This window comes from Montipora capricornis, chromosome 9 (genome assembly GCF_036669925.1).
Source record: "Montipora capricornis isolate CH-2021 chromosome 9, ASM3666992v2, whole genome shotgun sequence".
NCBI classification, from domain to species: Eukaryota; Metazoa; Cnidaria; class Anthozoa; order Scleractinia; family Acroporidae; genus Montipora; species Montipora capricornis.
This window is the reverse complement of record NC_090891.1, coordinates 44956342-44971341: the sequence shown is the minus strand read 5'-3', so window position 1 is coordinate 44971341 and position 15000 is coordinate 44956342. Positions and strand designations below refer to the sequence as shown.

Here is a 15000-nt window from a genome sequence, read left to right as displayed (position 1 = left end):
GGCAAGCTGACGGTTTGAACACAGTTGTCACATATATGTCCAAACAGCTGCAAAATGACACTCGTGGTACTTTGCATTCACGTCACAATGTGTCACAAGGTGTCTCCATAAGCCTAAGAACTTATTAGCTGTGGTTACACTAGCCCTTTTACCAAAGAGTAAATAGCGTATGCCCACGGGCAAGGACGTTTTTGTGTGAAACCGTTTTTCCCAGACCGAAACTGCCCTAGGGTTATTTACATGGATACATAAAAAAAACAACAACAAAAGAACTTCCCATGACAGTTCCTGAACTGAAAAGTACGGTTTATCTTCTATCTGTTTATTGGCTTGGCCAATCATAAAGCAGAGCATAGATAATACACGAAGATCCCTAGATCCCTAATGATATTAATTATACCCTATTATTCTACACTGAAGGGAGTCTTTTACAGTGGAACCGCATCCCCAAGGGTAACACCAAACCTGAACGGAACCAAACCCAAGCCATTTTCCCTCCAGAAGGCCCCAAACCCAAATCCAAGGTGTGTGTAACCACAACTAATGTACTACTTTTTTGTTCAGGTTCTGTTAAAGTGCACCTTAACTCAAATATTTTTCGTCTACAATATTGATCTCCCCACCAAAAGCAAACATGTTTTACCATTCTTACCTCAAAAGTTTGCTTTTTATCTGCCGGGCAAGACGCACAGAACCATCAAAACTAGCAGCAATTTGGACCCACAACTGTGAAGTCCCAAACTGCGTTGCAAAGCAAACTTTCTTTGAAAACAGGAATGCAAAGCAGTTTGTGACGTAAAATCGAGAATGGACCCATGCCTATCACATCACGATCTCGTGGGTCCAAATTACTGATAGTTCTGTATGGCTTGCACGGCACAGAAAAAGCGAAATTTTGGGTGGCAATGGTGATATAATGTTTGCTTTGGATGGGGAGAGTTTATATAAGGAACAAAATATATTTGAGTTTAAGTGCACTTTATGTGCCTAAAAACTTCATGTATTGGCGTGCTTCAGGTTCTGGTTAAAGGGGCTAGGTCACGCTATTTTAGGTAATTTTGTTCAATTTTGTTAATTATGAACTCTAAACTTCAAACTGGCATAGCAAGAGTCTTTCATTTGCAAAATCACGGTCACATAACTACTGAGAATGATTTTCCAGCTGTGTAAATGACATTTTGATATAAACTGATATAAATTTGAAAAAAAAATGGGCCGACGTTTTTCAAATTTACCGAAATCAATCCATTTTAATCCTCTCCAGTTTTGTCCATCCATGTCCCTTCTTGGCTTCCCGGTGTTTTGTTAGAGTTCTTCTATAGTTTTGAACAGTTATTTTGATATTTTAGTTAATTCTACGACCATTCGATCAGTGCTGAAATTGCCTAAAATTGCGTGACCTAGCCCCTTTAAGGTCATGGTTGAAGAATCACTTTGTGACGCACATACACCAAGTAATTATATCACTGAATTGGACAACCCTCAGTTAGAGCGGTTTGAGTGTCGAAAGTAATCAGCGAATTTCTTTGGTTTTGCATTACTTCATTCAGTGATTGGTTCAAAGTTCTCGCGCCAGTTTTTCAACTAATCAGAAGTGAAACAAAAAACCAATCGTGGCTCGCGCGTCACATTTTCCCGGGCTTTGTGTCGGCTTCGTGTAATTACTTCGAGTTTTGATTGTTTTACTGGATTGTCTCCGTCCTTTTCGATTGGACAAAGTTATTACTTTGGTTTTGGTTTTACCACACTCGATTCAAACTCGCTCTATGAAAAACATCAGTCATCTTCAACAGTAGTCCTTGTCACGACTACATTCACACAGAGGATCAAACTATATCACATTAAAGGAAACTTCCACTCCGACTAATGAAGAACTTTAAACCGAGCAAAATGATGCTTGCAAATGGGAAATGTAAACGTGATCCTCGCGCTTTAACTGGGCAATTTTAAGCAATTTATTGTCTCTAGTGGACACCAGAAAAATTCAGGCGGTTCCAACGGCATTCGACCCCATGACCTCTGTGATGCCTGGGCAATGCTCTACCAACTAAGCTATGAAGCCACACAGTTGGGAGCAGAGGCCCGTTTCTCGAAAGTCCCGAAACTTTACGGGCCATGTTCGGGATTTAAGTCGTCAAACTTCACAGTTATTTTTCTTTTTGTTACCTCGAAAACATGTCAAAAGATCGGCTTTCCAAAACAAGCGCTTGGCAGTTTCACAAATGGATTTTCGGGCCCGAAAAGTTTTCGAGACTTTCGAGAAACAGGCCCCAGGTCAATTTGTTAGGCTCATGTGTTCCCGTGACGGACTCAATAAATGAAAGAAATGTACGGGTCTGAAGTGCGGGTTATAGGTGAAAACTAATGTAGAAGTTATCCGTGCACTTAACCGAACATTTTTGAGCAATTGTCACTTATAGACATCCTGAAAAATTTAGGCAGCTTCAACCGGCTTCGAACCTACGACCTCTGCGATGTCGGTGTAATGATCTACCAGCTATGAAGCCACACAGTTGGGAGCAGATCCAAAAAAAAAAGAGTTTTAGAATCACGCATTTTCACTTTCATATTTCACGGGCACCGCCATCTTGAAAGATGTGTTTTGGTCACCTTTGTAGTTTTCACATAAAAACATTTTGTTTTGAAACAATAGGGAAACCGTGACATGACACAGTTATTCAAGATGGCGCCACCTGGGAAATTTGAAAACCAAAACAAGAATTTTTGAAAAACATTTATTCAGATATAAACGCTTTCATTAGAAAACATTCGAACAATTTTGATTACAGACTTATGTTCTGTGGTTTAAAGTTTTTTTCCTGTTTAAATGAAGGTTCCCTTTATAATTGGTACATGTTGCTACATACAGACCTTGTAAAGGAACAAGTTCTTGCAAGTTTGCTTTGTAAGCACAAATAAGGTTGACGTGATTATGAAGTATCGCTTGTCTGGAATTCTCCCACGCCGGATTCAACTGTTAAAAGAAAAATCAAGTTAAACTTGTCTTTCTCTTCAAATGCAGCAAATTTGGCTAAGATAGTGCCAGTGAGATGAGTTGGAGAGCTTACAAAAATACACCGTGAGAATTATTACTCACCAGTTTAGACACACATTTTGATTAGAAACAGGCTCAAACAGTCTAATTGTTTCAGGATATCAGAAATACAGTAATCATGATCACAAATTAAACAGATTTTTACCAGAGCCAAACAAATGTAGATTTAATCCACGAAATAGTAGAACATATCACGTTCCTAATTGCAAGACGCACAGACTAAAAAATAGCTTTTTTAAAAAGAATTATTGTACATAGTAGACAATTTTATTTGGTGTTTTTCATGGATCACATTTTGGCATTCATCATTCATCTGCTTCAATACACTATCTATCCATCTATTTATTGGAGAAGACCAGTTCTTACATCTCCCAAATGATGCAATTCAAGCATTTGCTGTTGTTCTTCAGAAATATATATTTTCCTGGCAAAAAAAGAAAAAATGAATTGATTTTTTGTAAGTCCCTATAAATATACTGAAAGGAGCACCTCATTAAATATTTCACTTCTTAGGTGCTGCGTGAGTCACAAAGTGAACCAAATTGGTGCATCCGAGCAAAGATTGAGCAAATGAGAGGCCTAGATCCACTCCTGACAGTGATTTGATGCCGCAAACTGCTTTGTGGGCGTACACACGCATTACATTCTTAAACTAGTGAGCCTTTGACTTCTCGATCCAGCTCTGTCCTTGATCCAGCTCCGTCAAGATCTTATAGTAATGGCTGACCATTAAATAGAAAAATTCTAGTTGAAGTAAACAGGTGTCTTTTTGAAATTTAATTTAGTTAACATATTTTTGAAATCCAAAGAAAAATATGGATTGATTTTTTTGGTCACAGGGGCAGATTAAGGAAATAATACTCAATATCTGTAGACAACCAGCAAAAATTCTAAAATCAAAGAGATTTCTTTGATTTTTGGTAACCACAATTTTTAGCCTAACGTTTCCCATTTGCCCTAAATACATTCCTACATCTCTCTAATAAGGAGTGGACAATGGTCATCATGATTATCATTAACATCTGTCATTCAATACTCTCAAGCTTATATCACCAAAGTTGGGGCAACTGGGAATTGAACCCAAGTAAATTCCCCAAGGGGGAGGGGGGGGGGCACTCCCATATGAAACAGACGGGGATGCTCGTCGTCTCGCTTAGGGGTGTAAATTTTGGATTTTGGTCTCGCTTAGGGTGTTCGGGGCAAAGCGCCAATATTTTAAGCCGCTAAGGTCAAAATTTGCTTAAGCCACACCCTGATTGGTCTCCTTTAGGGGTCACAAAAAGCTTGAGCCACACCCAGATGGTCTCCTTTAGGGGTTAAATTTAAAATTTCCGACGAGCATCCCCGTCTGTTCCATATGGGAGTCCCCCCCCCCCGGGGTAAATTCAAACAGTTCAGTAGACCTGTAGGCATGTTTTGATCTGGAGAGGAGAAAACTGGAGTACTCAGGAGAAAACTTCTCAGATCTAGGGCAGAGCAGAGAGCCAACAAACTTAACCAAATTTGAGCTGGGATAAATTATTGCTATAACATAAAAAGCAAGTGCTTTTAAAAGTGAACTGAATTTCTTCTCCAAATACGTTAGCAATAAGTGGTTAACATAAGGACCTCAATAATGCACACATTTTGATTGGTTCTCCCGGAAGACCTATCAGAAGGCAGAAGCATAGCTGGCATTATCATCAAAAACTTTTAATTCTATATTATATAAAACAAATAGATTCCATGTTGGCATGTGTCTGCTCATCACATAGACCCTTTACATAAATGGCACTCAAATTTGAATAACAATACTTGATACATCCTTAGCCTCGTGTTTATGTTTCAAGACAAAGGATTTTTCTCATGAATGTGAGGCTAAGGAAGTATCAAGTATCGTTATTCAAATCTGGGCGCCAGTTATGCAAAGGGTCTATGGCTCGTCAAAATGTGGTAAGAACATCAGTGACAAACTTGGCTATCGTCTCGTGTGCCACTCTTGTTCTTAACACTCTCTGACGTCATCTGTGATCTATTTCTGAAAAGACACATGGCAACATGGAATCTACTCTGTTGAATGCATTGTTATTTCTATTTACCACTCATGAATGCTTACAAAAGTTGAATTGGGATTTTAAATGTCAGAACACTTTCTCCCATCAGCTCCACAACTTTGAGAACCACACCTCTTACCCTGTAACCAATAATAATAAAAAAATTAAGATACATCGACAGATGGTTTGTTGCACTAAATTATCTTGCAACAGAGGGGCTGAATTTGCATAAATTAAAAGTCAAATACTGGCAGTAATAATTCAAAAGGAGGTCCCAATAAATTAAAGATTAAGATAATTTTATTGATATCATGGATGACAATTAAAGAGGTCCTTAATTCTGGGGTGAAAGTGCATGTTTGAAATTACAAAACTGCTATTGCAATGTTAGTGTTTGTTTTTTATCCACAGCCCTGTGTTTGCTAGCTCTTAAACAGTTTAAAGTTCTAACTTTGTAAATTTTCACTTGAATTTTATGGGTCGGTTTGCTTTGGCCCGACAATAAACTTTTAGCTGTAGCAACACTAAATACTTTTCAAAACGTTTTGACAAAAAGTCAAATACATACATGTAAATTGCCTCAAGCAGATTTTTAGTCAAGCACATTTTATATGGGTGCCACCTTAAGTTCATTCAAGATGAAATTATTATAGCCTATTGTATACAGCTCTCAGCTGACTAATAAACCACAATAATAATATTATTAATAGCGATCAAAAGTGTTACATTTAAAAAGCAAGTTTAAGAAACTTTATAAGGCCCACCTGATCTCTTGTCAATCAAAATTAATAATATATGTTCTGTTTAATGGTCAAATGTATAGTACGTAACTATCTAATAACAATAATAATAATGAATGGCTGATGTAGATCCTCGTAGGATCATTACTCTTCATCTCTGTTGTTGATTCTGATGGCGTCTCTGCCTCTTCACAGCCTGGTGAAGATGGTACGATAGCTAATAATAATAATTGTCTGCTTATATTTTTGTGTTTGTTGTCACTGCTGTTTGTGCTGCCAATGATGATGTGTTGTTCTCTTCTTTTTGTTTTTGTTTGTTGTTGTTGCTGTTGTTGTTTGTTTGTTTGTTTGTATGTTCGTTTTTTTTTTCCTTTTTGCTAAGCTTGTCCTGTTTAGATTTCTTGCTTGGTTCAGTATATCTCTAACATGCTTAATTTACATACATGTAATTTTCTTCTGTACATCAGTCCTAGGCTCTACAAACATTTTTTACTATATCGTGACTATATCCCAGTAAACCTTAGTGTAATTTCTTCGTTTACTTAAAAGTAGGTGGTGGTCAACTAGAAACCCGTGGCTACTTGAGGGTTGTCCAATACTCACAAATAGACTCCGTTGGTGTTAGTGGTGATTCCAATGGTTCTATTGGTGAAAGCGAACGTGTTTTGTGTGGTTGGCTTATAGAACGAGGAATATTCATAATTATTAGTGCGTTTCTACTTGGTGTAATTTAAGCGAAGTTGTTTTTCACCAATAAAACCATTGGAATGACATCATTTTCTATCGGTACCATTCGTACCAATGGACCATCAGTTTGACGAGACGAATCGTATCCGTTTGGGTATATTGGACATGTATTGAGGGGCACTACTTTGACCACCATACACATTTTATAACCCGTACTGTAATGAGTTTATCTTGTAATCATGTGTTGTGACTCTACTTTTCTTTCTGTGTTAATTTTATGTAAATTGTGTGAAATAAATGAACCATGTCAACCATGAAATTCAAAGATAATCACAATTGGGTCAATCACGTAATCATTTCACTTGTGTTTGATGTCAAAATTCTAACCTTTTTAGAATTTTGACACAACACATGTGAAACTGTTTTCTGATTTTACTTGTAACCATTTCAATCATACATGCATGCCTCAGTGCATAAACTAAGTCCTAGTTCCTCATTCAAAATCAAGGACAGCAGTGCTTAAGAAATGCAACTGACCAGTTTCAAATTATTTAACGACTAGTTAAAATATTTCATAGCATTATGCATAATAATGCTGTTTTGAAATCTCTTTGTTTTAAATTTAGTTTCCTTAAATTTGCATAGTTTCGTAAGGTCTTTTGTTGGAATGTTTCAAAGTGGCAAGAACAGGTGAAATTTATGTGCGTTATTTATGTGATTGCTGTTAAATTAAATCAGAAACCCATAAGGGTTAAAACATGTAATGTGCGTTCACAGCTTCCGAATATTCAGTGCGAACTGATTGGTTGAATGTTTCAGTGCTGAGTACCATATTTGGAAACCCCTCGATCTTGTTGTTCCAAATATGGTACTTAGCAAATTGAATATTCAGAAGCTTGTTTCCCAGCACACAAGGGGCTGTTATACGTTTCAACCCTTCTGGGTTTCTGATTAAATATAACAAGGATAAATATTACACACGTAGTTGGGAATCTGTAACTTCTCTTCAAAATGTGCTCCACCATCATCATCGACCTGACAAAGACAAAGAACACATGCTTTGGAAATTTAATGCTTCATGTACGTTGGGCCTTTGAAAAAGCATGAATACAGAAGAAGGCCTAGATGGGAAAAAGCCTGGTGCCAGCCAGGGTTGGTGTTAGCATGTATCACCCAGCTTACTTGTAATTGTTTTGTTTTAGGTCCTCTAGGCTTTCGAAAGCCCAGAACAAGGCTAAGCAGTCTGACAAAATAAGGAAAAAATTATTATTAATTGCATTTTCGTAGTTTACAATATTCTTTTAATTACCTTCCACTGTTTCTTCTCTCCTTTTCTTTCTAAAAGAGAACAACATCAATTTCTTCATTGCACTTAACAGTTTCACTGTCCCATAAGGGGGATTCATTGTCATTTTAGGAAGAAAGGATTGAGGAAAGCAGGTATAGTACCTTTTGAGAACAGGAAACAAGAATACATTGTAACACTAAAAGGAAGGAAAACCTGTTTGAAAAGTCCATCACTTATTATTCATTGCCCCACGGTTTGCCAAAAGGTTAAAAAAAATAAGTTAAACTAGTCTGCTCATTGCAAGAATAGTTGCAATACATTCACTGTTCAAAGACAGAAATGCTTGCTTCTGGTGATACACAAAGTTTACCATCAAATTATGTCATGCTACTGTTGGTGGGACAGCAGGAGTGGCTGTCGCCTTTTGAGTCAAAGGGTCTGGTGGAAGTCTTCCCTGGAACACTTCAGATCCTTTTAAGTTCTTCTCATCTCCAAAAACAGAATCAATAGTAATGGTTTAAAAAAATTAATTTGGTCTATTGACCCCTGGGAGTGAGACTAAACAGATTTTACTCTGTCCAACGGCAGATGATTTTACTCATCAACTGGGCATGTTTAGAGTGTCTGAGGAGTTAATATTAAAATAACAGCAACAACAAAAAACCTCGGGCTGAGTTATGAAATCAAGGCATCATGGCCAATGATAATTACACATTACTACAAACCTCCACATTTTGTGACATTGGCTTTTGGGATGCTCTGTTCTCGACCTAAAAAACAGTAGAAAGCATTCAGGCCAAAACTCCTAGAACCCCTGTCTGAGATGCATAAATGCTTAACTTTGCAATTGTGAAATATAAGAATATTAGTTTAAATACCACTGGACAATAAGAGTTGGCAAAATGAAAGAACTACGAGCAAGTGTTGATAGTATTCTACAGTGTACCTTCCATCCCAGAACAGTCACAGTTCCACAGGCATCAGGAGAATCAAGAGAGCTGCAATATTATGAATCACTATTATTTCCACGCATTCTCAAAAATAATTGTTAGTTAAGAACCCACGGCAATCGAGATAAGTTTAAAAGGCAGTGCCCTCACAGTGAATCTAAAAGGGGTCAGTATAGGATTAACGCCCACGTCGCCAGCGGAGGGTAGGTGCCCAGGAAGCCTGGGGGCTGCAACCGCAGTCACATCCCCAAGGCGCTAGAACACCCGACTGGCCTGCCCAACCCGCAACCAAGCCACGAGCCCCCCGCGCCAGGCCCCCTAAGGCACCCGTCACATTAAATTTGAGCCAGATAGCTCAGTGGAAAACAAAAATAAATAAAGAAAGAAAGAAAATACAAAAAAAAAAAAAAAAAAAAAGACCACAAAAAAAAAAGGGGAATACAAAAAAAAAAGAACAACCCACAAAAAAAAAAAGAATACAAAAAAAAAGAACACACAAAAAAAAGAACAACACACAAAAAAAAAAAGAATACAAAATAAAAAAAAAGGGGGGGGGGGGAGAGGGAGGGAACGCCGAGAACCACTAAACTCCTAATCCAACTCACAACGCCACGCCAACAGAGCAACAAACACGCTGCAAACACATTGGACAACACCGCATGCACTAAGCAGGAATACCGCTGAACCATGTCAGCCCCAGGGCTCCCACAACCTAAAGAGTGCTGCAAACGCTACACAAACGCATAAAAACACTAACAAACGCCTGCAAGGCACTACTGACCGGACTAGCTCCCGGTCGTGAACCATGTAACTATAACAAACACTACAGAACGCACCAAAACGCTAAACAACACTACCAGACGGCCAAGACACTAACAACCGCCTGCAAAACACTACTGACCAGACTAGCTCCTAGTCGTTAACTATGTTAAATTTCATTTAACTATATTTAGCAACAGTGTGTCTTTATGCATTTTATGAGAGGTGGAAGGTACTATCCACTGAAAGGACCTGCCAATAATAATAATAATAATAATAATAATAATAATAATAATACACTCAAACAAAACTTGTAAAATGTTAACTTGTGGAAGGAAGACCAGTTGGCTTCTTCAAGCCCAGCTGGTGGTAAAACCGGGACTTAAATCTGGGACTTACAACATTATTCCAAGTGTGGCAACCTAACCCTGAGCAATGAAGTCTCCTCAATTCTGTTCTGCTCTATTCTGAGGATAGGTGCTACCAATATTGGCTTTTCTCTAGTTATACCCTTCAAACTGGATCCAGGTGACCATATTTGTTGCTTCTATTGATGCAGGACACATCAAATTTTCTTATGTTTAACACAAGGTAGCAGAATGCAGATAAACAGTTAACCCTATGCAAGATTTAATTCTTAATATGTAACTAAACTCAAAATAATAGAAGCTTACGTCAGTGTTAAAAGAAGTTTCAGATCGGCTGCTGACAGTATATCGCTCATGGTACACACTGCTTGACCTAACAATGACATCTGCATGACATAAACATTACAAGTCTCAGTTAACCCTTTGACATCCAAACTGGCTTAAACCAGCCAGACTTAGTATTTTACTCTGTCTAACGCCAGACGATTTTAGTTGTCAATGGGGAACCCCTTGGAGTCAATGGGTTAAAATGATCATGGTTTCAGTTACGGAAGAAATATCTCCAAGTTAAAACATTCCCTAAAAGGCATGAAGTAGAATCAGACAAAGACTGTAGAGATCCAAGCCTTCCCTTCCCACCCCCCCTCCCCCACAAAAAACCATTAGGGGAAATACAGACTGTATGAAAGGCTCATTACTGTTATTCTTTCCTACATCCTTCCTTTCCACAGACCAGCAAGGTTAAAGGGTAAGGTCATTCAAGGGAAAAAACCATGTTGCCTTTTCACATCCTTTGTTGAGTCAATATTGTGCCTACTAGAACACTATTATTGTTGCACTATTAGCCCTTTGACTCCCAAACTGGCCTGAAGCGGCCAGACTTAGTATTTTACTCTGTCTAATGCCAGACGATTTTGCTTATCAATGGGGAACCCACGAGGGTCAATGGGTTAATTTTTCATTACCTTCTCCTCTGTTACTAATTCTATCATGTGTGGTGACAGTCATATATGCCTTAATGATCATTTTAGCGCACACAGAATTGTTCAGCATTTGGGTGTTGTTCTCTTTAAGCAATATTTCCATGTTGCTCTTGAAGTTTTGCAGCATATTCATATCCCTTGTCCTAATTAGATGCATTTTCTGGACTTAAGGGCCGTGTCACTGATTAGAAAGTCCCATGTCAACAGGGTAAGACTAATGTCCTTTGTCAGCTTTCCCCCTTGGAAGGCTAGATCAGAAACAAGGTTATTGCCAGCCATGCTTTTTAGAGCCACTTCATGTTCTCTTATGTATAAGCTGATATCACATTTGTACCTCTTCTTTTTCCCTGTCTCTGACATCAAACACTGCTAATTTTAAGCGTGTCAACTCATTCACTGATCCTTCAGGAAATACCACTGTCGTTAGGAAATAAGGATCACAACTTTCCTGGAAATCACAGAAATTACAATAATAATAATAATAATAATAATAATGATAATAATAATAATAATAATTAAAGAACAGTGCCTATGGGTGGTGCTTATTAATATAGGCTGGGATATTTTTGGGCGGTTCAAAACTATGCAGAGAAAGCAGAACTTGGCTCTTGAGAAAATTGAGGGTAACCACGCATTTTTCAGAGATGATTAAGCTTTAATTTGGAAAACAATGCCATACATTGCTTTGTATTTTAAAGCTTTGCACAAATATTGTTGATTATCTTCGAAAAAAGCGTGGTTACCCCCAATTTTCTTTTTGGATTTCAATAACACTTGTTAAGATCTGTTTTTCCCGCATATTCAGCAAACTGCACAAAAATACCTTTGAATTAGTAGGCACCATCCTTTTAAGTGGGAAAAGTGCTTGCACTTTGGTCAAAGCATTTGCATCCTACCAATGTGACCCTCGGCGTCATACGTGGGTTGAGTTTGTTGGTTCTCCACTGGGTACTCCAGTTTTCCTGTCTTCTTAAAAACAAACCTTAAATTTGATTTGAGTGTCCCCAACTACAATCATGGACAAAAGTGCTGAGATCAAGGTACCGGTAGCTTCATTTTATAGATAACCCACTTCTCCCTTATCAATGTTGGCTTTTCCAGGGAAAAAAAATGGTCACTTTTCTTGCCTGAAGAACTCCAACATTGAATATGGGGGAGGGGGGCCACAAGAGATGGCATTTCCCAAATACTTCAGCCAATAGAGAGAATAATCAAATTAGGTGTGAAGTGAAGTGATGCCTGCAACCTTCCCTTCCCCTAGAGTTTATTATTATATGGCAAGCAATTCTCAGGCTAAATGGAGCAATCTGATTGGCTAGTTTTCGGGCAGGATTTTGCAGTATGGACCATTGCCATGGAAATGATCTGTTTCCATAACCTTTTTCTCTCTCCCAGGAAATTCAAGTTGAGAGAAACGCAAAAACGTTTTTAAAAAGCGGAATTTAATTTTTTCATCACAGCAGAACAATAATACATGTAAATATCAAGCACAATTGAGTTTAATAGTTAAGAGTGAATGTCCGTAAAAATCAAGCAACCTTTAACCCTTTCAGCCCCGATAGTGCCAAATGGCACTTATAGATTTTACTCTGTCTAACGCCAGACGATTTTACTCGTCAATGGGGAACCCCTCGGGGCTTAAAGGGTTAAATTCCGTGGCAAACCTTGAAAAATCGATTTCGCTCATACTTCCAAGTTTGAAAGAGTAATGTGTACCAAGAAGCATGCTATACTTAGTTTGGGTTGTTACGGATTTATTTCAGAGAAAAATGCAAATTACCGAACACCGCCGAAAATGCCGCTCGGACAAGCAATTTGTTTCTTCATTTTGACGGTCTTGTGAGGTCAACTGAAGCATCCCTCATAAAATATTCCTCCTAATCCTAACTGAGCAATCTCTTAATTGTCGTTTGGCTGAGTTTGAGTGCATTTAAGACATTCTATAGTTTCCAAATAATTTTATTCTTGGCGCCTATATTTTTTGTCACTAAAACTGAGTCTTACGAAATATCTTACAGAGAATGTGCTCTACCTTTAAACCCTTTGAAACTTCGGCCATCGAATGTTGAAACAAAGGTCTTTCGTCTGATAGAGAGAAATCTCTGGGCAATTACTTTTGCGTGACGCCTAGAGCGCTTAAAATGTCGTTAAAATGCATTCTTGTGACCTTTCGGGTCAAAACACAGAAGGCCGATATCCGTCTTTGATTTGATAAGAAAATAGATGAGACCGCTTTAAATAACGTGCAGAAAGTAAAATGATACCATTTTAATCCATACCTGTTGTTTAGTGAGAAGTGGGAGCTTTAACAATGTTTGGAACTACACTTATGTAAACGGCCACAGCAGAATATAAACATGATGAACGTTTGTCAACACAACAACCACAGGATACCCAATAGTAGACCGAAGTGCTCCTTTTTCTCAGGGACGGTGGAGCTAGGGGGACTGCCCATGAAGAAAAAATAGAGGAAAAAAAACTCATAAAGCATAAAAAGAGAAAACTAACAGAAGGAAAAGGTTGCATTTCCGAGCTTCAAGATTTCAAAAATTTCTGGCGGAGAATTCCTTCAGGGAACCCCCTACAAGTTAGCGGCTCTTGCTTGTTAGCCACCTCCCCCCCTCCCCCCCCCCCCCACAATACAAAATATGCTCCGTCGTCCCTGTTTTTAGCTTTTCACTGACATAATGATGTCATCAATAAATATATGTTACCAAGCGAAAATTTAAGTTGGAAAATTTGCGTTCCATGAAGAAACTGTTATTTTCCTGTAGTGGAAACACAAAGCATGTGAGGGTGGCATCGTATTATCTAAGGCAATAATTTACCTAAGTGGTGGGATGAGTGCTTCGGCAAGAGTGATAAAATGTTGCTGAGAAAATGAAACAATTAGCCAATCTCAAAAATACCATAATATTCTTTGTTTGTCCTCCAGTAGGGTAGTAGCCAAAACGCAGGGCCGGGGGCTGGGGTTGGGGTGTCTTTTTTTCTAAAGTTTTTTTGTTTCAATTTTTGTCGTTATTCTGCTGTAATGTTATATCCGAATGTTCGGTATTTTTCCTTCATTCGTTTTGGCTTCTACCCTCCAAAAGTTTGCATAGGAATTGTTTTTATTTCCACTTGGGAATTATAATGGTCCCAAGAGAAACTGGAAAAAATGCTTATGCAAAATTTGGAGGGACAAAGAAAGAGTAATATGATATTTTTGATATTGGCTAATTGATACTGTATTTACTCCATTAGGTGCTGTCCTAAAAATAAATGCCAGGTCTCGTCGGAAAGCCGGCCCAGGTGGAAATCTTATTAAGATCTTGTAAGAATCTTGTAAGATGGGCATTAAGATGAAAATCTTAATAAGATCTTATTTAAGATCTTTGATCTTAATAAGATCTTAATACATTTGCTTAACAAATTTTGATAAAAAAATTTAAGGTTGCTGATGTTTTCGATCTTGTAAGATCTTAAAAGAATCTTACCAGACCTTAACAAGATCTTAGGACTACCTTGCATGATTTTACTGAAAAAGATCTTACAGGATCTTAATAAAAATCTTACAAGATCTTAGTAAAAATCTTACAAGATCTAGCAAACATCTTACATAAGATCTTAGTAAAAATCTTACAAGATCTTAGCAAAGATCCTACAAGATGTAGTAAGAACCTTACAAGATCTTAGCAAAAATCTTACAAGATCTTGCAAACATCTTACATAAGATCTTAGTAAAAGTCTTACAAGATCTTAGCAAAGATCTTACAAGATATAGTAAGAATCTTAAATAAGATCTTAAAAAAGATCTTAAAAGATCTAAGTAAAGATCTTACTTAAGATCTTGGTGAAGATCTTAGTACACATCCTAGAAGATCTCATGTAACATCTTGTCAGGAGCCCATTACCCGGAGCCTCCATCTTCCATGTCCGACCCTGTCCGACCCTTCCAACCCTGTCCCGTATCTTTCTATTTTTAGAAGCACCTCCCAGGGGGGCTTTACTGGGTGTTTTCACAATAGCTGATCATAACAGACCTATGGTCAGTCATTTATTACGTCACATACGTATGTGATGTATGTGAACCACTTCACTTATGTTCTCAGTCACATACGTCACATAAGTCACATACGTCAAAATGTAGTAGTTCTA

General features: G+C 38.0%; 1 protein-coding gene and 1 long non-coding RNA gene across 2 annotated transcripts in view; both read right to left on the bottom strand.

The window, feature by feature from the left end:
* The window catches only part of LOC138016871 (inositol polyphosphate-4-phosphatase type I A-like), a 72132-nt gene that overhangs the window by 23876 nt on the left and 33256 nt on the right, over positions 1-15000 (bottom strand). The window contains exons 9-17 of the mRNA XM_068864040.1: positions 11198-11311; positions 10187-10266; positions 8750-8801; positions 8529-8573; positions 7825-7853; positions 7497-7550; positions 5151-5228; positions 3422-3479; positions 2872-2974 (exon numbers count right to left, since the gene is read on the bottom strand). Coding sequence (XP_068720141.1) covers positions 2872-2974; positions 3422-3479; positions 5151-5228; positions 7497-7550; positions 7825-7853; positions 8529-8573; positions 8750-8801; positions 10187-10266; positions 11198-11311 — 613 coding nt within the window. The remainder of the gene's footprint in view (positions 1-2871; positions 2975-3421; positions 3480-5150; positions 5229-7496; positions 7551-7824; positions 7854-8528; positions 8574-8749; positions 8802-10186; positions 10267-11197; positions 11312-15000) is intronic.
* The window catches only part of LOC138016879 (uncharacterized), a 16903-nt gene continuing 14431 nt past the window's right edge, over positions 12529-15000 (bottom strand). Inside the window, exons 2-3 of the long non-coding RNA XR_011125892.1 lie at positions 13578-13631; positions 12529-13310 (exon numbers count right to left, since the gene is read on the bottom strand). This is a non-coding gene — a long non-coding RNA (uncharacterized lncRNA). The remainder of the gene's footprint in view (positions 13311-13577; positions 13632-15000) is intronic.